Source organism: Anastrepha ludens, chromosome 4 (genome assembly GCF_028408465.1).
Source record: "Anastrepha ludens isolate Willacy chromosome 4, idAnaLude1.1, whole genome shotgun sequence".
NCBI classification, from domain to species: domain Eukaryota; kingdom Metazoa; phylum Arthropoda; class Insecta; order Diptera; family Tephritidae; genus Anastrepha; species Anastrepha ludens.
In genome coordinates this window covers 118,169,473-118,191,703 of record NC_071500.1, presented here as the reverse complement: position 1 = coordinate 118,191,703, position 22,231 = coordinate 118,169,473, and the positions used below count along the sequence as shown (strand labels likewise).

Here is a 22,231-nt window from a genome sequence, read left to right as displayed (position 1 = left end):
AAAATATGTATTTCAGTTCCTCTACGTATTTCAGCCCATACCTGCCAAAGGGGAAATAAAAATGTATTTCTATAAACATCACAAAAAAAACCATTATTAACCTTAATCCATTTTGCTGCCATTCTAACTGGTGGTCCCAAGCAATTCAGCTCCGTTGTAAATTCCTCCCATTTTTTTTGCTGCTTGAACTTTGGTGCAAATCCCTTTTGCGAATTGTGGATTCTCTTCCATTAATGAAACTAGCCTTTCTAATTGCTGTTTGGTACTCACGACTTTCGACCTGCATAAAATTAACACAATTAGTATATATTTATTATTTGGTTACTATAAAACCATAAATAATCGCAAACAACTTACAGTTTAACAAGTTTTCCCACAATACGCTACACAATCGAAAGCAAAATTGCATTCGACTCTAAATTCGGTATACAACGAAAATTTCGACAGGGCTGCACCACTCATAATACCAAATTCACATTCGATTTTCGATGTTCGACAACCATCGAATATCGAAGATCGAATCCAACTCATAATAGGGGCCTATATCACTTTTTTTTTCAATGGAAATATGAAAAAGATCCCAAGTGTACGAAAGTTCACATTCGAAAAATTCGAAGTCGGATGGAAATTGGCGAAGTTAGGAGTGATTGTTCACATCAACCTGCTGAAAAACGGGTTTTTGGCCATAAAATGAGATTTTGGGAGTGTATTGGAAATTTCTCTTATACCAGTTTTTTTTGGTTTTCTATAGCCACAAGTTGTGCTAGGTCTCCATAAAAGCATATTTAATTTTTTTTTTTTAACACAGTGTTATTTATTTATTTTTAAGTGTCATTATTCTACGCTGCTTCTATTTTTGAATACTATTTGTCAAAGATTTTCTTACGGTCAGCTCATAATACCCTCAAATTCATCATCTTCGTTGTTCCCTATCGTAGTAGTCATGCTGGCGATGAAAAATTATCACCGCAATGCGTCGCCACCGATTCCAAGGGTACTTATCTTTGGTAATACGTAGTAGAATAGATTAGGATTGGATAAATGGCTGCTCATGTAATAGCCCAAATGGACAAAGAGTCGAATTCGTCCATTGTGATACTCTACAGAAGCACTCAGACGAGTGTCAAAAGTGTACGCGCGTCACAATTTTTGTGTCGTTAGGACGCTTTTTTTTAGTAAGAATAATTTTTATTTAAAAGGCCTTTAGATTAATTTAAGAGGCTACACTTATGGCACTAAGTATATAAATGGTTTTTTAATAAGAGGTGTTATTTTGATATTCATGAAATTTTCCATAACCGTCTTGCAAAGTGGCTGCCCTATGTCCTCGATAGCCTCACGAATACCATCTTTGAGGTCTTGAATCGACCCTGCGCTGTTGCGTAGACCTCTTTCCAAAGAAAAAAGTCACAAGGTGTTAAATCACAAGATCTCGGTGGCCAATTGTGATCACCTCTTCGAGAGATAACGCGTCCAAAAACCTTTCCCGTAAAAGAGTAATGGTTTCGTTGCTTGTATGGCACGTAGCGCCGTCTTGTTGAAAATAAACGTTGTCCAGATCAATACCACCCAATTACGGCCATAAAAAATCGCAATCCATTCACCTGCAACACCTGTTATTGGACAACCCCTTATATATATACAGGGTGGCTGATGAAAGCCGCTACCAAAAAAAAATTGAATAACTTTTTTTCTTTTTAAGTTATCTGTTCCATTTTTGTTTTAATTTGCAGATTGATCTTTAAAATTTATTAAAATGGATAACTGGGACACGCAAACAAGAATTTGGATAGTCCGCCGCTATCACGCACTGGAGTCCGTAGTTTTGGTACAGAGAGAGTACAGGCGGATGTTTGGCGGCGATCCCCCGAGCAGATGGACCATAATGAGACTGGTGAATAATTTTGCTGAGCAAGGAACAGTCGCAAGAAAGCCTTATCATTGAAACCCACCAGTTCGAACGGAGGAAACGATCGCTGCTGTAGCTGCAGCTATACAAAGCAATCCAAGGGTTTCAACAAGAAGCTTATCTGCTCAACTTGGTCAGCCGACAGTATTTGCAAACAATAATGCACAAAGATTTAGACTTATTTCCCTACAAAATTCAAATGGTTAACAAACTGAATGCAGCAGACTTGCCGATTCGCTTGGAATTTTGCCAGAAGGTCCTGCAAATGGTGGAGAAGACCAAAACATGTTAAACTGCCTTTTCATGTCTGATGAGGCCCATTTCGATTTAAACGGCAATGTGAACAAACAAAATTGTCGAATATGGAGTACTTCTAACCCACAGATACTCCACGAGACGGAATTGCATCCTCTTCGCGTGACAGTGTGGTGTGCGGTTTCTTCACGCTGTATTGTCGGGCCTTATTTTTTTTGAAGAAAATGGTCACACCGTTACGGTTACTGGAGACCGTTATTTGAAAATGCTGAAAGAATTTTTCTATCCAGAACTACACCGAAAGAGAATTCCTTTCAACTCTGTGTGGTTTCAGCAAGATGGGGCAACGTCTCACATAGCCCAGACTGTTATGACAGAGTTGCGACGAAAATTTCCCAATAAACTGATTTCAAGAAACTCCGAATTTCGTTGGCCACCCAGGTCGCCTGACCTTACTGCACCTGACTTTTTCTTGTGGGGTTTATGTAAACAAGAAGTTTATAAAACAAAGCCAACAAATTTGGATGAACTGAAACAATCCATTCGGGTAACAATTGCGGCTATTCCTGTCGCAACTCTCAAAACAGCAATGAACAACTTTTTACTAAGATGCCGCACTTGTGTCAACGAGCATGGGGGGCTTTTAAATTCAATTATTTTTAAAACTAGTTAAGCTACATTTAATAAAATTTAATGACCTTCAACTTGAAAAAAAATAAATGAATTCCATACACTAAAAAAAAAGTTATTTGAGTTTCTTAATGTAGCAAAATTCATCAGCCACCCTGTATATATGATAGACGCTTGCAACTTTTATTTGATGTTTGGCTGAGCATCTCCTCTTATTTGTGGTATGTGTCTTGATGTTTTTTCCACAAATGGAGGGACCTACAGTTTTATGACACCTGCTAACGGTTTTTTGAGGAGCATTTTGATAGCACAAATACACTCGGTGGCTTCCCACTCGTGTTTTATGCCTGGGATTCTCTAACCCCTACACTATCGAATGATAGTCACGCCCCAACACCTTCGGATACGGTGGCCACCGTTTTTTCGAAATTTAAAGTAAAATAAATATAGCCGATAGATATGGGGTGATTTGTAAATTAAAAATTTTTATTTTATTAATTTAAAGACGTGCTCTTATATTTATACGCTTATTTTCGAGAACTTCAATAAAAATCCCGACAATATTTTTACTTATTATTTTAATTAATATTTTATATAATTAATTTTTTAATTAATATTTTTAATAATTAATTGTTTAATTAATATTTTATATACAATTTTATCTTTTGTGTACTAAATATGATACTATTACAAATGTTTCTAGTGCTCGCAGCGCAAAGCCTTGTGTGTTGTTTTTTGACGAATTCGATAGCCTAGCACCAAAACGTGGTCATGATTCAACAGGTGTTACGGATCGAGTAGTGAATCAACTGTTGACGGAGCTAGACGGTGTGGAGAGTTTGCAAGGCGTTGTCGTAATTGCGGCCACTTCTCGACCAGAGCTATTAGATCCGGCGTTACTGCGCTCAGGACGAATTGATCGATTAGTCGAATGCTCTCTGCCTGACGCTACGGCGCGAGTGCGCATCTTTGAAGCGTTGTCAGCGTCGCTGAATCTAGATGACTCTGTTGATTTCGAGTACTTCGCATCGCGTACACAAAACTACACAGGTGCTGATATACAGAGTCTTCTGACTTCGGCTAACATGATATCAGTGAAGGAGGCGTTATCACAATATGGGCCTGCGGTGAGTAAAATGATGGGCGTAAAGATATTATTATTTATGTACTTAAATATACACATGAAGCGAATGGATGCTATTATTGAAATTAATGCGGCTCTAACATAACCTTGGGAAAGTACTTTCGTTTCGTAGAAAGTTTCGTTTTTTAGTTTTACGAATCCAATACAGATTCTAAATTTTGTTCGGATTCACTGCGGCATATTCTAACGGAAGTTGTAGTTTATGTATGACATCCATAACGGAAACACTTGCCCTTTAAAAGGTAAAGCATAAACATTTTTCATCCCCTGAACTCATGCACATGAACATCCACACATTCATACACACGTGCGTATAAACAAGCGATTAAAGCAGTGGAAGAGAAGTGAGGAACTATCAATTTATGCAAGCAGTGTTTGTGCTTGGCATATTAAAATAATCATAACTGCAACAACACCACGTGCAACATTAGCTGCGCATACGATTTTTACAAGAAAACGCTGTAAAGGCCAAACGACTATTACTATGGCAAGAAACGCAGATATGTATGTGCATTGGAACAGTGGCCAAAATTAAAATTGTAGAAAAATAGAAAGTAGGCTAAATTAAAAAGCTTCGGTTTGTGCGTTTGTGTGTTTATGTATTTTAAAGGCTTTATGCAACTAAATATTTCATGTCCAATTCATAAATGCTTTTAATACTGGGCTGATTTGTTGTTGCAGCAGCAAAAACATTCCACATACATGTACGTACTCTCCGTACTCTGCTGAAGTGACAGTCCTCGGTCGGATATATAGTAAATTATGGCCTAGATCATGGGCTTCAATTTCCGGCATGGAAAAGTCGTTTATCATGGCACGATAGCGTTTGCTATTCACTGTTACATTGGTGCCAGCCTCGTCTTTGAAGAAATATGGGCCGATGATACCTCCAGCTCATAGGCCATATCAAACGGTTGATTATAAAGATTACATTCTTTTTCTTATATGGTTTCCGGTTTCTCTTCAGCCCAAATACAGCAATTTCCTATATTGATCATTGCGTATTATTATAGCCATTAAACCAAAAATAGGTCTCATCGCTGAACAAAATTCAGGTCCCAAAATGTGGATCTTCGGCGAGTTTTTCAAGAGTTCGGCTGTTCGGTAAAACTCTCATTTACAGCCGCAATATCGTCTTCACTTCGGGCTGCACGTGGTCGAGTACTCGTAACATTCAATAATGTAAATTTTTCGTAAAATGTTTATTTAAACAACTAAAAAAATCGAGTATGTAGAATAGAACCCCGAAAATAGCTTTCTCAATAGGTTTTGCGAGTTGAGCTCGAACAGTTATTCCGAACTCGAATTATTTGTCGCTGATGCATTTTTTGCATCTATTCCCAAGATATACTCAAATAAAATAAGTAAACCACTGTGCCAACGTTTAAAGTAGCCAACAACAATGAGAAAAGTGAATTAAGTATCCAATAGAAAAATAATATTCACACACCAACAACAGACACACAAACTACATATGAAGGCATTACATACATGCAAATAAAGTATGCAGGATCTTGGGACCGTCATAAACATCTCGGTAAAATTAAAAATACGTGCGCGGAAATTTTGATAATGAATAGACACAAATGCAACACAAACTTACAAAAATTCATACGCGTGAAGAGCACTTCGTATTAAATTTTGAACGAGCGCAAGGAAAATAGATATTCCAAGTAGTTTTGAAAAATGATTTGTCAACGGACAAAAGGATATTTGCTTGAATGTAAATTGCACATTTATATAATCGTCGAGAAATATGAGCAATATATGTATGTAGATGTGTGTGTATGTATGCATGTATGTACAGTTGTGGACAAAATAATAGAGACTTAAGAAGAAAAGGGCGTTGTTGTTTCTTCAATACAAAATTTTATTTTGTTGTATACTTTGAGTGATACCTAAACGAAATAAAGGGTGATCACTTTAGAGGTTTGAAAAACTTCGGTCGGTATCTTGTGAATAACTTTAGTAACGTTGGCTTCCAGTGCCTCAATCGAAGCTGATTTATCCACAAAGCATTTAGCCTTTACATAATCCCACAAACAAATTCTCTGGCCGAGGCGAAAAATAAATTGTTCACCAAAACGACGGCGCAGTAAATCCATTGTTTAACGAACCGTATGGCAAGTGGTGTCGTCTTGTAGGAACTAAATGTTGTGGAGATTACGGGCTTCAATGTCCGGCATCAGAAAGTCGTTTATCACGGCGCAATGGCGTTCGCTATTCACTGTTACATTGGCGCCAGCCTAGTCTTTGAATAAATATGGGCCGATGATTCCTCCTCCAAAACGGTTGTTCTAATGGATGTAATTGCTATTCTTGCTCTTCAGCCCAAATACGGCAATTTTGCTTATTGACCATTGCTTATATTGTAGCCATTAAGCCAAAAATGGGCGTCATCGCTGAACAAAATTCGGGTCCCAAAATGCGGATCTTCGGCGAGTTTTTCAAGAGTCCAACGATCAAAATTATGACGCTTTGGAAGATCGGTCGGTATCAAATCTTGAACTACCTGTATTTTATACGCTTTCAAATCAAGATCTTTGCGTAAAATCGCCCAAGATCGGCGCCGAATCGATTCTTCCGGGTGTTCGGCCTAACTCTCATTTACATCCGCTATATCGTCTTCACTTCGGGCTGTACGTGATCGAGTATTATTTAAATAATGTAAAATTATTCTCAATTTTACCGATGGTTTGGCGAATAGTGCCTTCGGTAGGACAGTTTTGTACACCATAAGTTGGCCTGAGCGCGTGAGGAACACTTTGCATAGAGCGTCGATTTTCGTAATACAATTGAACGATTTGTAAACGTTGTTGAGGTGCAAGTCTTTGGAAAAAGTACCTCCCATCTGATCACCCTTTATTTGAAAAAAAGTTCAAAAAAGTCGGCAAACCTATAAGAGTTAAAGTACCTAAAAAAATAAATAAATAATTGGCGCGTACACTTCTGTTAGGTGCTTGGCCGAGCTCCTCCTCCTATTTGTGGTGTGCGTGTTGATGTTGTTCTACAAATGGAGGGACCTACAGTTTCAAGCCGACTCCGAACGGCAGATATTTTTATGAGGAGCTTTTTCATGGCAGAAATACACTCGGAGGTTTGCCATTGCCTGCCGAGGGGCGACCGCTATTCGAAAAATGTTTTTATTAATTTTGCTTTCACCGAGATTCGAACCAACGATCTCTCTGTGAATTCCGAATGGTGATCACGCGCCAACCCATTCGGCTACGGCGGCGTAAAAATTTCATTGCACACAAAAAATAAGTTCAAAACAAGAAAATATTATAAAACCGAAAAATACGTATATTTTAAATTAATATTTATTTATGAAGTAGTCGTACAGACTATTACAGAGGTTTTAACAAATAAAACAATAAAAATCTAAATCCATAAGATATAAATATAATGAAACGTATTAAATGAAATTATTTATAGGCATAATGAAGATGTTTAATTAAAGCGTAATTAAAAGAGGCAAAGTCAATCACAATAAATTTGTAAATAGTATTGATCTTCATCAGAGTTCATACACTCACAGATTCACTCCAGAAGGGAGTTGCATTCCACAACACTTTGAATAATATCCAAATATATAAATAACAAAATATATCGCCGAGACGGCAAAAACTTCAAATTGATAAGCAGGCATCTGGAATAATATGGGGTTATGAAAACGAAGAGAACGTAGAGCAAAGCCAGTGAAAACGGTTTGGATACGTTCAATCCGAGCTATGTGACACACATAATAAGGTCTCCAGATGAAGGGTGCATATTCCACTTTAGAACGAACAAATGATGTGTAGAGCAGTTTAAGAGTATAAGGACTTGTAAATTCTGTACTTTGCGTCTTACAAGCGCTAATATAGCATGCGATTTCGAAATTATATAATTAATATGTCTTGTAAAAGTGAACTTTGCGTAAGAAATTGCTCTTAAGCCCAATATTTCACTGATCGATCTCAGACAACAATTAGAGATAAAATAAGATGTCCTCAAAGGAAAATATTCTTTGTTATCTATTAAGATCATGCACCGATTTGACATAGATTCCACAAAATCCTGACACGTCTTCTGCGGCATGGAGTGCAGGGCATTCTTCATCGCTTCCAGTCTTTATTTTTGCGCTTTATTGGTCCGATGCGTTCCTTTTCACAAATTCACTATAGGATTTATGTCGAGATGGTTTAGCTCTGTTGTAGAAACACCATTTTTTTCGCCAAAGCTGAGGTATGTTTGGGGCGTTGTCCTATTGGTATATCCATTTTAAAGACATTTCCCAATCAATAAAGGGCAGCAAAAATACTCACATTTAACTACGAATATAAGAATACATTTATATTTAAGTTTGTTTTAAGTGTTGCTGACTAGGGAGGGTGCAAAGAACTGCTTGTATTGGCATCACCGGTGCATGCAGAACTTGTCCTAGTGCTGCCCTTAATGCCGTTTACACTTACTTCCCATCGACCTTAACGCTATTTCCATCGCTGTTCAAAGTGCAATCAGATTAAAAGCAGTTAGACTCTGGAGGTAATCTCTCAAGGAACATGGTAGCATTTTTGCGCAGTTAACATCGTATTTCTCTGAACTTCGGACAGATCTCTCTATCCGCAAACTGGAGTTTGAGGTTCGTGCCTGGGCAATCTTCCCAAGTAGGCAGGATTGGAACGAGGGGAAAATCTGTACAGAGGGTGTTACCTATGACTTCCCTGACGGCTCGAAGATGGTATCGAGTAGGAATTTTCTCTAAATCAGCCAACTTATCAACTTCCTTAAAACTGCCGAATACTGCTAGTGTTTTTCAGGCGATACTGCTGGTATGCAAAATGCGTAGGTAGATAGTGAGATATCAACATTTTTTCTGATAGTCAAGCCGCGATTAAGGCTGTGACGACGTCATGGTGCAGATCCAAACTAGTCAACTCCTGTAAGGTGGAGATCAAATCTCTTGGGTGTGCAGGTAACATTTCTCTGATCTGGGTTCCAGAACATAGGTACACAGAGGGGAATGAAATTGCTGATGAGCTTGCCAGGAAGGGGCCCGCTGAATTGGCGTTAGAGGTCTCCCATCCGGTCATCGGCATCCCTATGACCTTTGTTGAACGCGAATTAGACAACTTGTTTCTCAGGAAAGCACAGAAAAGATGGATCTCCATTTCTTCATGAGCTATTTCGAAAATCCTACGTCCGTAGTACAGGACGCATATAATCCTGTTGACTCCACGCCAACCGACTTCCAAACTCGTAGATGTGCTTAATGGTCATTGGACGATCAGCACTCATGTAGAAAAGCGTATGGGGACCTCTCAGAGAAGGAGAATGTTGAGCACTTTCTCTGTAAATGTTCGAGCTTCGCAGCCAGACGATTGAGGTCACTGAGTGCTCCTTTCTTCGACAGTCTGGGGTAGTGCTTCAACCTAAATTCCATTAACCTTTACCGTTGCATCAAGAGCTTTGGTTGGCTCTAGCTATTTGGCCGTTGAAGGTGTCATAATGGTATCAAATCGGCATCTTAGTACTATTTGGGCAGTGTAAGTCTAGTACTTCAACCATTTCACCTACCTACTTCAGAGTTTTCGAGATTGTGATATCAATTATTAATTTGCCTGCAGTTCTCATTGCCCAGTACCCATGCAATGTTGCTAAAAAAATAAAAAATTGAAATGAAATTAGTGACCCTATTGTTTTGTCCCCAACCGTACGTACATACATATCTCCTTACCAGGGGAAATGTAAACGCATAATGCCGTACCTTAAGACCGCATATTCTAGATCTTATACTGAATTTTCAACAAAGCCTATAATGAAAAAATGATGGCTCTAATGATAAAATAGTGCAGTGCTATAATCCGTATACAATATTCTTGTACACATACCGTACCGATCGAACAAAAGTATGATATGCACAGGTCACGTAACGGATATTTCCCAATTGATATTCGATAATCGCTTACACATAGCGCTGTATACATCCAAATATACATACACGTAACGTTTAAAGATACATACATACTATGTATGTATACTTACCTGCATACTCGTGGTTGTGAGGTCGGGCGCGCAAAAACAAAGTAACAACGAAAACATTCGGAATGGAAAGCCAATGTACGTAATAAAAATGTCACCGGGAATCTGAGCGTTTTATTGTAGAATTGAAGAAGCAGAAGTATAAACGTAAATACTACGACTATGTAAATTCAGTTACAGCAGTTGCCGGTCAGTTAGCAAAACAGATGTGCTACGAGAATTGTTGAAGAATTCTTGACTATTTATTCCACCTTCGACTTTATAAACACCACCTATGATAAGTCGAGTGCTTATGTATACTTGTAACCGGCGATTATTTAGCCTGCACTTGTGCTTGTTGCGCACGCGCATGCGCATAAATTAAGACGAATAGCAAACGAAGGAAATCAATACAACCAAATATATACATATGTATGTATGTAAAAATATTTGTATGTAAGCCGAAGTTGACAGTAAGCATTAATAAGACAAAAGAAATAGTGATAGCAAACTCAAGTCAAATAAAAAAGTAAATAAATTGCACGCAGGTTCATATCTACCTAAACATATTTATATGTACAACTGTGGCGAAAATAATAGCAGTCAGAAAGACTATATCACAACTATGAAATATGTAACACATGGGCCTAACAAAGAAATCAGGCTTTTTTTGTTCAAAATTAGCTTTGTTCATCAATGTAATTTCCATCCAGAGCAACGCAAACATTCCAGCACCGCTCTAACATTTCAATACCTCTTCTGTAGAACGATTTATCTTTCACCTCAAAATGGGCCTCAGTGTCAGCGATAACCTCTTCATTCGAGCGAAATTTCAACCAGGAGTCGCGGCACTCACTTTCTCATAGTCAAATGCCCCTGCGTATAAACCCAACACGTTCTTTTGATATCTTTTCGGTGTCAGCTAACTCACACTACTTCACTATTCGATCATTCAAAACGATTTAGTGGATTTTTCGATGTTTTCTGGTGTTACTGCCTCATCGGTGTCCCTACGACCACGTTTGATGCCAGCAAACCATAATTTTATTGTTGTTTCTGATGGAGCGGAGTGTACACAACACTTTTGAAGCCGTTGTTTCGCTTGAACGATATTTTTTCCAATCAAGAACCAGGATAAAATTAAAATATGAAATTCTTTTTGATCCAATGTTTTGAAAATAATAAAAGTAGCATCACTCTTAGCACAATAACTTACGAAGTAAGGAATGGAATATCATGAAATTTTAACAGCGGTGTTTTTAAGGTTAGTACTAACTGAAAAAGAGGTGAATCCAATTAAACTAATGCCATCTATGTGTTAGGCCCGGGACTTTTCAGCCCAAGTGTTAAGTATTGGTTTGCACATTTCAGTCTATATGTCAGACGACACGCCCCTTTATACCGGGGTAATCGTTTCTGAACTAAAGGAAGTTATTTTCTTCAAATCAGTACTTGTTTCCAACGAATCAGTGAATCAGGGCGTGTTTCTTTGAAATTGAACAGCACCTCAAAGAAGGGCGTATTTATATAAATATTTCTTGAAAACAAAACCTTCTAAATTGTACGTATAAGTAATGTATGTAATGTATGCAATGCTTTAATCCTATTTATAAAATAAATACTCGTAATGACTTTTTGAAAAAATGTTGCCTTGCTTGCTTTACTGGTTTTATTTTGACCCCAGCTGTAGGTACGTACTCATATCTAAAAATATCAGGTCAGTCCATAAGTTCGTGCGTATTTTACCCATAATTTCACATTTGTACGATTTTAACTATTCGCGAAATATAACGGAACTATTTATATTTTCTTTGATATATTGTGCATTCAAAAAGTGATTTTAATCGCGGATAGAAGCACGTGTTGTTAAAAAATAAAATGGAATCTTCGAACGCGTATAAGAGGCATATTTTGTATTTTTTTTTATAAAAGTGGTAAAAATGCAACAACTGCTGCTGCAGAAATAAACACTGTACGCGGAGAAAATAGCGTGAGTGTAAGGACTGCGCAAAAGTGTTTTTCAAAATTCCGAAGTGGTGACTGCGTCGTGGAGGATGCCCCGCGCGCTGGTCGTCCTGAAGTCTTTAACTCCGACGCCTTGCTCGAACTCGTGGAAGCTAAGCCAAATTTGACAGTCGATATGATAAATTTATCGAATGGAACTTTCCGTCGCCAACCTTCAGCAGAGAGTGAATGTGTGTTCTCAGCTGCTGCAACGGCTTGAAAATGAAAGTTTTTTGAACCGTATCGTTGCTGGTGATGAAAAATCTGTCCTTTACAATAATCCTGTTCGCAAACGCCAATGGTTAGATAAAGATGAAACACCAGAACCGCCCCTAGAGATGGCCTTCACCCCAAGAAGATTCTCCTATCTATTTGGTGGGATATGGCCGGTAGTGTTTATTATGAACTTCTGGAACCAAACCAGACGATAACTGCTGATTATTATTCCCATGAGCTATCAAACCTGAATGAGGCACTTAACAAAAATCGACCGTCTTTAGTGAATAAACACAAAGTTTTGTTTCACCACGACAACGCAAGACCTCATACCGCAAGGCAAACATTAGGCAAGCTGAACGAGCTCGGATGTGAGCTAATGCCGCATCCACCATACTCTCCGGGTATTGCACCTTGTGATTATCACCTTTTCCGTGGAATTCAATCCCATTTGAGGAACAAGAACTACTCCTCAAAAGAAGCTATAAAAAGGGATATCGAAGCGTATTTTGGCTCTAAGGACAACAATTTTTGGAGCAGGGAATTAAAAATTTGCCTAAACGTTGGGAAGACGTAGTAAATAATGAAGGAAAATATATTTTTGATTAATAAATACTTTAAACATCTTTTTTATTAATTTTAAAACCACCTTTAAAGAACGCACGAACTTATGGACTGACCGATATTACCAATAGCACAGTAAATGCATACATACGTACGTATGCAATAATCAATGATGTATCGTAATAATATGTTTTGCAAGATATGCTTATTTTTGTCCCTGGATATGTGTACGGCTTAGTTAATAACACGAAAGTTGCCGGGGTGAATTCGTACCTGTTCGTTCTGAAGCCAAATCTTTATAAATAATATTTTCATATAGGTGGTAATACATTTGTTTTTTCTTAAATATGTATGTGTGCGTAAATGTACGTCACATATTAATCTATACTAATATTATAAAGAGGAAAACTTTGTTTGTTTGTTTGTTTGTTTGTAATGAATAGGCTCAAAAACTACTGGACCGATTTTAAAAATTCTTTCACCATTCGAAAGCTACATCATCCACGAGTAACATGGATTATATTTTATTTTGGAAATAGGGCTCGAGATATAGGTCAAAACGTGGACCCGGGTAACCTTCGGATGTGTATGTACAATATGGGTATCAAATGGAAGCTGTTGGTGAATGCTTTAGTCCAGAGTATTTTTCATGCCGCTCCGTGACTAGGGTCTCGAGATAGAGACCGAAACGTGGACCCTAGAATGTGTTTGTACAATATGGATATCAAATTGAAGCTGTTGGTGAATGCTTTAGTACAGAGTATTTTTCATGCCGCTCCGTGACTGGGGTCTCGAGATATAGGTCAAAACGTAGACCCGGGTAACCTTCGGTTGTGTATGTACAATATGGGTATCAAATGAAAGCTGTTGATAAGTGCTTTAATACGGGGTAATTTTCATAGCTATTGATGACTAGGGTCTCGAAATATATGCCAAAACGTGGACCCGCCGTGTCTTTGCACCGAATTAAACCAAACTTACGCACATTGTTAAGTAAGTATTGAAAATGGGTTTCGTAAAGTTTGGTTGTAATTCGGAGCACTGGCAACGGGTACAGCGTTCTTTTGAACCAGCCATAATGTCGCTTACTTTTTTATCGCTTGGGGCGGAACTGAACTGTCAAATTGACAGTGTGAGTTACAATGTGTCAATATTTCTTTCTGATTTGGATGCCATAAGGAAAAAACGTAAGTGCAATATGTAAAAATTGTTTGTGAATTTTTTTGGAATGGATTTTGGAACAGTGAATAACTTCTTACGAAATTTGAGAATTTAATGTGAAATCCGAATGAAATTATGTGTTCGTGGAAAAAAAAATTTTTTTCGTTTTTTTTTGAAAAATATAAATGGATACTGGTTAAAAAAGCTCCTATGCTTAATAAAACATATAAATTGAAACGAAAAATTCATGGATGATCAGGAAAAAAGACGATTGTTTCTTAGTTATTCATATGCGTTGATTTGAAATTTAAAAACAATCTTCTTTTTTCCTGATTTTCAATTTATATTTTCTTCTTCTTCTTAATTGGCGCGATAACCGCTTACGCGATTTTGGCCGTGTTTAACAAAGCGCGCCAGTCGTTTCTTTCTTGTGCTAACCGGCGCCAATTGGACACACCAAGTGAAGCCAAGTCCTTCTCCACCTGATCTTTCCAACGCAGAGGAGGCCTTCCCCTTCCTCTGTTACCACCAGCTGGTACCGCATCGAATACTTTCAAAGCCGGAGCGTTTGTATCCATTCGGACGACATGACCCAGCCAACGAAGCCGCTGGATCTTTATTCGCTGCGCTATGTCTATGTCGTCGAAAAGCTCATACAGCTCATCGTTCCATCGTCTGCGATATTCGCCGTTGCCAACGTGCAAAGGTCCATAAATCTTACGCAGAATCTTTCTCTCGAACACTCCAAGCGTCGCTTCATCGGATGTTGTCATCGTCCACGCTTCTGCGCCATACGTTAGGACGGGCATGATGAGAGTCTTGTAGAGTGTTAGTTTTGTTCGTCGAGAGAGGACCTTACTACTCAGTTGCCTACTTAGTCCAAAATAGCACTTGTTGGCAAGAGAGATTCTACGTTGGATTTCAAGGCTGACATTGTTATCGGTGTTAATGCTGGTTCCTAAATAGACGAAGTCTTTTACAACCTCAAAATTATAACTGTCTACAGTGACGTGGGTGCCGATACGCGAGTGCGCCGACTGTTTGTTTGAAGACAGGAGGTACTTCGTTTTGTCCTCGTTCACCACCAGACCCATTCGCTTTGCCTCTTTATCCAGTTTGGAGAAGGCAGAACTAACAACGCGGTTGTTAAGGCCAATGATGTCAGTATCATCGGCATACGCCAACAATTGTACGCTCTTATAAAATATTGTGCCTGAGCGATTAAGTTCTGCGGCTCGTACGATGCTCTCCAACATCAGGTTAAAGAAGTCACACGACAGCGAGTCACCCTGTCTGAAACCTCGTTTGGTATCAAACGGCTCGGAGAGGTCCTTCCCAATTCTGACGGCGCTGCTGGTGTTGAGCAACGTCATCTTACATAGCCGTATTAGTTTTGCGGGGATACCAAATTCAGACATCGCGGCATACAGGTAACTCCTTTCCGTACTGTCGAATGCAGCTTTGAAGTCGACGAAAAGATGGTGTGTGTCGATTCTCCTTTCATGGGTCTTTTCCAAGATTTGGCGTATTGTGAATATTTGGTCGATGGTGGACTTTCCAGGTCTGAAGCCACACTGATAAGGTCCAATCAGTTGGTTGACGGTGGGCTTCAGCCTTTCACACAATACGCTCGCTAGAACCTTATAGGCGATATTTAGAAGACTAATCCCGCGGTAATTGGCACAAATTGCAGGATCGCCCTTCTTATGGATTGGGCAGAGCACACTTAAATTCCAATCGGCAGGCATGCTTTCATCCGACCATATTTTGCATAGGAGCTGATGCATGCACCTTACCAGCTCCTCGCCGCCATGTTTGAATAGCTCAGCCGGCAGTCCGTCGGCGCCCGCGGCTTTGTTGTTCTTTAGCCGTGATATTGCTATTCTCACCTCGTCATGGTCGGGTAACGGAACTACAATTCCGTCGTCGTCGATTGGGGTATCGGGATCTTCACATTCTCTATGACATGCGCAGCTGTCATTGTTTAACAGGTTCGAGAAGTGTTCCCTCCATAATTTAAGATTGCTCCGTACGTCAGTCACCAGATCGCCGTCTTTGTTCTTACAGGAAAACGCCCCGGTCTTAAAACCTTCTGTAAGCCGCCGAACTTTCTGGTAGAATTTTCGGGCGTTGTTCCTATTGCCCAGCATCTCAAGCTCCTCGCACTCACGTATTTCGGCCTCTCGTTTCTTCTGTCGGATAATACGTCTCTCTTCCTTTTTCAGCTCTCTGTAGCGATCCCACATGGCTCGCGTTGCGCCCGATCGCAGCGTGGCTCTATAGGCGGCATCTTTTCTTTCTGCGGCAGCATGACATTCCTCGTCGTACCAATTGTTTTTTCGGGCTCGCCGGAATCCGATTTCTTCTTCGGCGGCGGGACGTAGGGAACGAGAAATGTTGCTCCATTGCTCGCGCATGCCGGTTTGTTGGGCAGGGCTTTCGGAGAGCAGGAGTGAGAGTCGAGTGGCGAATCTTCTGGCTGTCTGTTGTGATTGCAGCTTTTCGATGTCGAACATTCTTTGCGTAGGTAAATGTACGTTTTTTGCTGCACAGAGGCGGGTGCGCAGTTTGGCTGCAACAAGGTAATGATCCGAGTCGATGTTGGCTCCTCGGATCGTACGTACATCTAATACACTAGAAGCGTGTCTTCCATCTATCACAACATGATCGATCTGGTTTCGCGTTTTTCGATCAGGAGACAGCCAGGTAGCTTGGTGTATCTTCTTATGCTGGAATCTGGTGCTGCAGACAACCATGTTTCGGGCCCCGGCGAAGTCGATCAGCCTCTGTCCGTTACCGGATGTTTCGTTGTGCAGGCTGAATTTTCCGACTGTGGGACCAAAAATTCCCTCCTTGCCAAGCACGATTTTTATGTCGTGGCGGGGGCAGCGCTCATAGGAACGTTCCAAGCGCTCATAGAAGGAATCTTTGGTCGTATCGTCCTTCTCTTCCGTCGGGGCGTGGGCGCAAATTAGCGAGATGTTAAAAAAACGCGCTTTGATGCGGATTATTGCGAGACGCTCGTCCACCGGAGTGAACGACAGTACTTGGCGACGAAGTCTCTCTCCCACAACAAATCCGACACCGAATTTGCGCTCCTTTGCATGGCAGCTGTAGTAGACGTCGCAAGGTCCTATGTTTTTCTTACCTTGCCCCGTCCATCGCATCTCTTGGATGGCAGTGATGTCAGCCTTTACTCTCACGAGGACATCAACCAGCCGGGCAGAGGCACCTTCCCCATTAAGGGACCGGACATTCCAGGTGCATGCCCTCAAATCATATTCCTTATTTCGTTTGCAGGGGTCGTCATCAGTAAAGGCAGTTCTCATCCGAGGCTTTGTACTTCTTTTCATTGGGGGGGATTTTTAAGTGGCGGGTCCCAAACCCAGCGCACAACCAGCTATCCTGGAATGCTTCGCCTTCTCACGTTAGCTCACTCCCGAACGGGTGTTCGGAAGCTAACCAGAGGATACGTGGGCTAATCCCGGACGTTGTGAGCTGCTTGAACCATATGTAGAAGAATCGTCCTGGCCACTCCCAAGTGAATGGCGATCAGTAACTTTCCCCACTTGCGTGGACTTCTACACATGGGACCATCCTCCAATTTATATTTTATATTTACTAAAAAACAAAAAGAAAAACAAAAAATATTGTTTATGCCAAAGCGCTTGAATAAAGAATAAAGAAATAAATAATATGAAAACCATATATTTTCTGTTCTAAACCATATCTATTATATTTTAGTGTGCCCAGCGAAGGGGACCGGGTTTGCTAGTTTAAAAATAAATATAAAAACATATAAACAGCGTAGATTTATATTGGTTATTTTGATATACATACGGCGTGAGCGCAAAATAGTAAAGATCCGTTATAAAAAAAATTAAATGCTAAATCGGCGTATCCTTTTCACAATACCTATAGTGCCATTTGGTAGTTTTGTTAGAAATTTAGAAAGCGTACGTTGTTTCTACAAAGTGAGTCCCGCGTATGAAAAACGATTTTAAGCACCTTAAAGGTCTAAAAATGTTACGTGCACCTACAGCAAAATATTTGAAGAAGTCTAAGACGTTCATAAACAAATGAGTGCAAGGGTGTAAGTTAAAAACGTTGGCGACTTTCCCGTACGAGGCTCAAAACAAAATACCTCTCCAAAGCAAGATCGGAAGATGATTGACTTATTTGTGACAAAGCCGAACTTATCGTTGCGTGAAGCTCAAGTAGTTTTAAGAAAAAGTGGTGTTAATGTATCCAAAGACACGATTCGAGGTGTTTACGTGCAGAAGCCCTCAAGTTGCAGAGCAAAATGAAAAAAACATTAAAAAAAGATTTGAAAGGCCTAAGGCAAATTCAGAACCGAATTGAGTAAACGTAACATTCACGAATGAATCTTCCTTTTGGGCGAATAGTTACATACGTCGATCCTGGTGCACTGCTGATAATCGCCAACTTCAACGAACTGTTAAGCATCCAGTTAAAGTTAACGTTTGAGGCTGCCATTACAAATATAAATAACCGCCAATTTGAAAGTTGTTTTGGTGAATAAAATTTACGAAAAAGTATTACGAGTATTACCGTCAGTTACGAAGATGTTCGGAAGAACTAGCCAACTTGCATTTAAAAAATGGTAACGATCTGAAGAAACGAAGTCGAAAGTGCGTAGGGTAGAAACAGTAAAATGGTATTGACGTGTTGGATTGACCTTCACAGTCGCCTGATGCCAATCCTATTAAAATTTTTGGGTAACAGTTAAGCCAAAACTCAAGGAAAAACAAATAGGGACCGCCAAAAAGATATCCTCCACAACTTGTGCAGAAATAAAGTATGACCCGGGCGCCCGCCCTAGCCGAGTGGGTTGGTGCGTGACTACCATTTGGAATTCAGAGAGAACGTAGGTTCGAGTTTCGATGAAACCCCAAAATAAAGAAATAGTTTTTTCTAATAGCGGTCGCCCCTCGGCAGGCAATGGCAAACCTTCGAGTGTATATCTGGATGTACGCGCCAATTATATATATGTATATATGACTCGTAGATGTGCGTCATTATAGCTAATGGTGGTAACTACCCATATATATATTGGGTATAATACAAATATAATTTAGATAATAATAATAGACAAGCAAAGCATTAATATGAAGTTATACGAAGTATATAAAAAAATCGTTTATTAATGTTTCATCTTCAATGTGGTCACGTTCCAAACAGCAATTGTTCTGAAAAATACATCCGGAAATAATTATATTTTTTAAGGCCCCTCAGAAGAAAATACAACCTTTAGCGGACGCATTCCTAGATGGCGTATAGGGGAATACTTCTCAGATACTTTGTTTTAAAAAATTAAATTAAAAAATATATTAATCTAAAAATTAGCAGCAAATTCCTTTTAATAATTTTAAAGGCAATCATTCGAAGAGTGTTTTCGTAAATTTCGCGGAATTTTAGCTGCGGCTTTGGGAGTTAACGGGATTAAAGTAGCGATACACTCAATAAGTTGAGCAGAAAAATAAGAAAAAAAGTCAGTTTTTTATTTTTTTAGCATTTGATTAGTAGCCGCGATAAAAATAAAATTTAAAATAAATCATTGGTAGAAGAAAGATATTTGGTTTAACTATGGATGAAAAAAGAAAGAAGATAGATATTAGCCAAAGAAAAATAGTCGTTAGTAGCTGGAAAAATGGAATGAATCGTTGGGAAATCGCGAAAAGGCAGTTATTAACAATCAGATAATGAAATTATTAATTATCAAGCAAACAAAATAGTGGGAAAGCATAGAAGAAAAATTCCATAAGCAGATAAGTTCGGATACAGTACGAAAAATACTTAAAAACGTTGGATTTCACGGCAGAGCCACACGAAAAAAGCCCTTCATTTCAAGAGCAAATCGGCTTAAGCGGATAGCCTTTGCAAAGGCTATTTTTTCATTGTCGATTCAATAAACTACATAATACCAACACCCGAGTTTACCATACACCCCAATACCATCGCAACTTCACCACCATGCTTTACCGTAGACACCAAGTTTTGATTATCGAGTGTTGGGAACAACACAATCTTGCGGGTTTTTATACCAAAAATTTAGAATTTCCTTTCATTTGAGAAAATAAGTCTATTCCAAAACTCACGGCTCTTACTAAAAATCAATGCCAATCCACCTAATATCAACATAATTCAGGCCTATTCTCCTACAGCGGAGAAGAATTATTATTTTCTTGTTAACAATGACGCAGTCTCTGACACAGATGATTTGAGAAACAGAGCAAGTGAATTGCCGCAACCGCAAACGCTATCCAGAACCCCGAAAAGTAAAGACGAAATAAACTTTGTTCTCAACATCATGAAATAAAGAAAATCTGAAATCTTAAAACTAATTGATGATGACAACATTCTACTTCCAGTGCAACTCTTCAGTTAACATTTATTACTATTACTTATTACATATACAAATTGTGAAGAAGTAACGGGAGAATCACAATTGGGCTTCAGAAATGGCATGAGTGCAAGAGAGGCATTGTTTTGTGTTCATGTGCTAGTAGAAAATTCTATGGATGTGCAAAGAGACTTCCTATGCTTTATTGATTACGAAAAGGCGTTTGATAATGTGCAGCATGAAAAGCTCTTCAACAATCTGAGGTCATTAAATCTTGGAGAAAAATATATAGGGGTTTTCAGTAAGAGCGCTTTAACTTTTGAACTTTTTTAAATAAAACACAAACGTTTTGACTTTTTTAACTAATTTTTTTTTATTATCGAGTTTGAACATATACATTTAAGTATGAAATTCGATTTCTTTTGCATGACCACCGCGTGCAAGTTTTACGAAGTCCAATCATTGAACCCAATTTTCGGCCACTCTTTTGCATAAATCGGCCGAAATTCCAGCAATTTCGCGTTCAATATTGGCTCTGAGCTCACAAATCGTCGCCGGCGTGTTACTGTAGACCAATGACTTCACATAACCCCAAAACGGGACGGCTTGTTAAATAGACCGTAAAATGGCCGTAATGCTCTTAAAGTAGCAGCAACAGAACGATTATTTTCATAAAAAATTTGCACGATTTGTAATCGTTGCTCAAGTGTGTAGCGTTCCATGATGAAATGTATACTAATGAAGTTTACAAATGACAAGCGAAAAATAAAAAATATTGCGTCGTTCGCCCTCCCTATCGGTAAAAAGTTGTAGCGCACCTATTGAATAACCCTATACATATACAAGTGATATAAAACTTATATTGGAATCGAACCACACATATTATTATTGACGGAGAAAATTCGAATGATGTACCCATTTCTCCTCAGAAGCTATTTGCGAAGATAAACACTATGAGATACGCCGATGGCACAACTGCAATATCGGGAGGCATAGATGGACTCCAAAGATTGGTTGATAGTGTGACAGGACAATGCCAAATATATGATTTAAAAATAAATATAAACAAGACAAAATTCATGTCGATCAGTCGTAGTAATGTCCACAATGATCTCACATTGCCAAGTAATAACATGCCGAACGGGTTAATAAATTTATAAACTTTTGCCGCTTAATTAATGATAAAGGCGTTGAATCAATGGAAAATAAATGCAGCTAGAGCTGCTTTTTATAAATACAGCAGTGTTCTACGAAACCACAATTTGAATTTAAATCTAAAAATACGTTTTAATGAGATGTTATGTTTTGTCAGTTTTGTTGTATGGCATGAAAACTTGAAAGTTTCTGATATGAATCGTGTAAGAAAACTACTAAAGAAAATTTTGTGGACCGACCGTATCCCCAGCTGTGAATTATCGAAGAGTTAATAGCGAACGAGAGCTTCTAAGATGCATAAAACGTGGAAAACAGCCAACCTGAGCCATGTATACCGAAATTATAAGTATAATCTCCTTCAACTAATGGTTAGTAGAGGGTCTTAATAAATATGTCAGAAACATCTAAAAGGTTGTGGCACGCTCCCACTAATACTATAACAATCCTCCCACCTCGGCTAAATCTACCCTGGGAGACCATAAAAGTATAACATCTGGGTAGAGCCGCGCTTATGTCTGAAGTCACAACAAGTACGTATGCCCAGGTTCCTCTCCTGCAGGCATATGAAGGCTATACGCCTTACTCCCACTGTATTCATAGGTGGTTCTAAAGTAAAGGAGACATCGGAAAAGTTGCAATAGTGTTATATTAACGCACTACCGTCTTGTCTTCTGTGCGATATTGTAGTGAGTGTTTCACTCAAAACTCTGTGTTTGTCGTCGGTTCGTCAGAAAACGTCTGCCTTCTCTGCTGCTGCTACTGCACCTTGCGCTCCCAATCAATATTGCGGAGTCGCGTCATGATCTTATCTGCGAACGTTTGAGCT

At 39.1% G+C, this 22,231-nt stretch overlaps 1 protein-coding gene across 1 annotated transcript in view; it reads left to right on the top strand.

Annotated features, from left to right (window-relative positions):
• Positions 1-22,231, top strand: part of LOC128860827 (peroxisomal ATPase PEX1) — a 54,103-nt gene that overhangs the window by 9,444 nt on the left and 22,428 nt on the right. Inside the window, exon 10 of the mRNA XM_054098588.1 lies at positions 3,498-3,921. Within this exon, the coding sequence (XP_053954563.1) occupies positions 3,498-3,921 (424 nt within the window). The remainder of the gene's footprint in view (positions 1-3,497; positions 3,922-22,231) is intronic.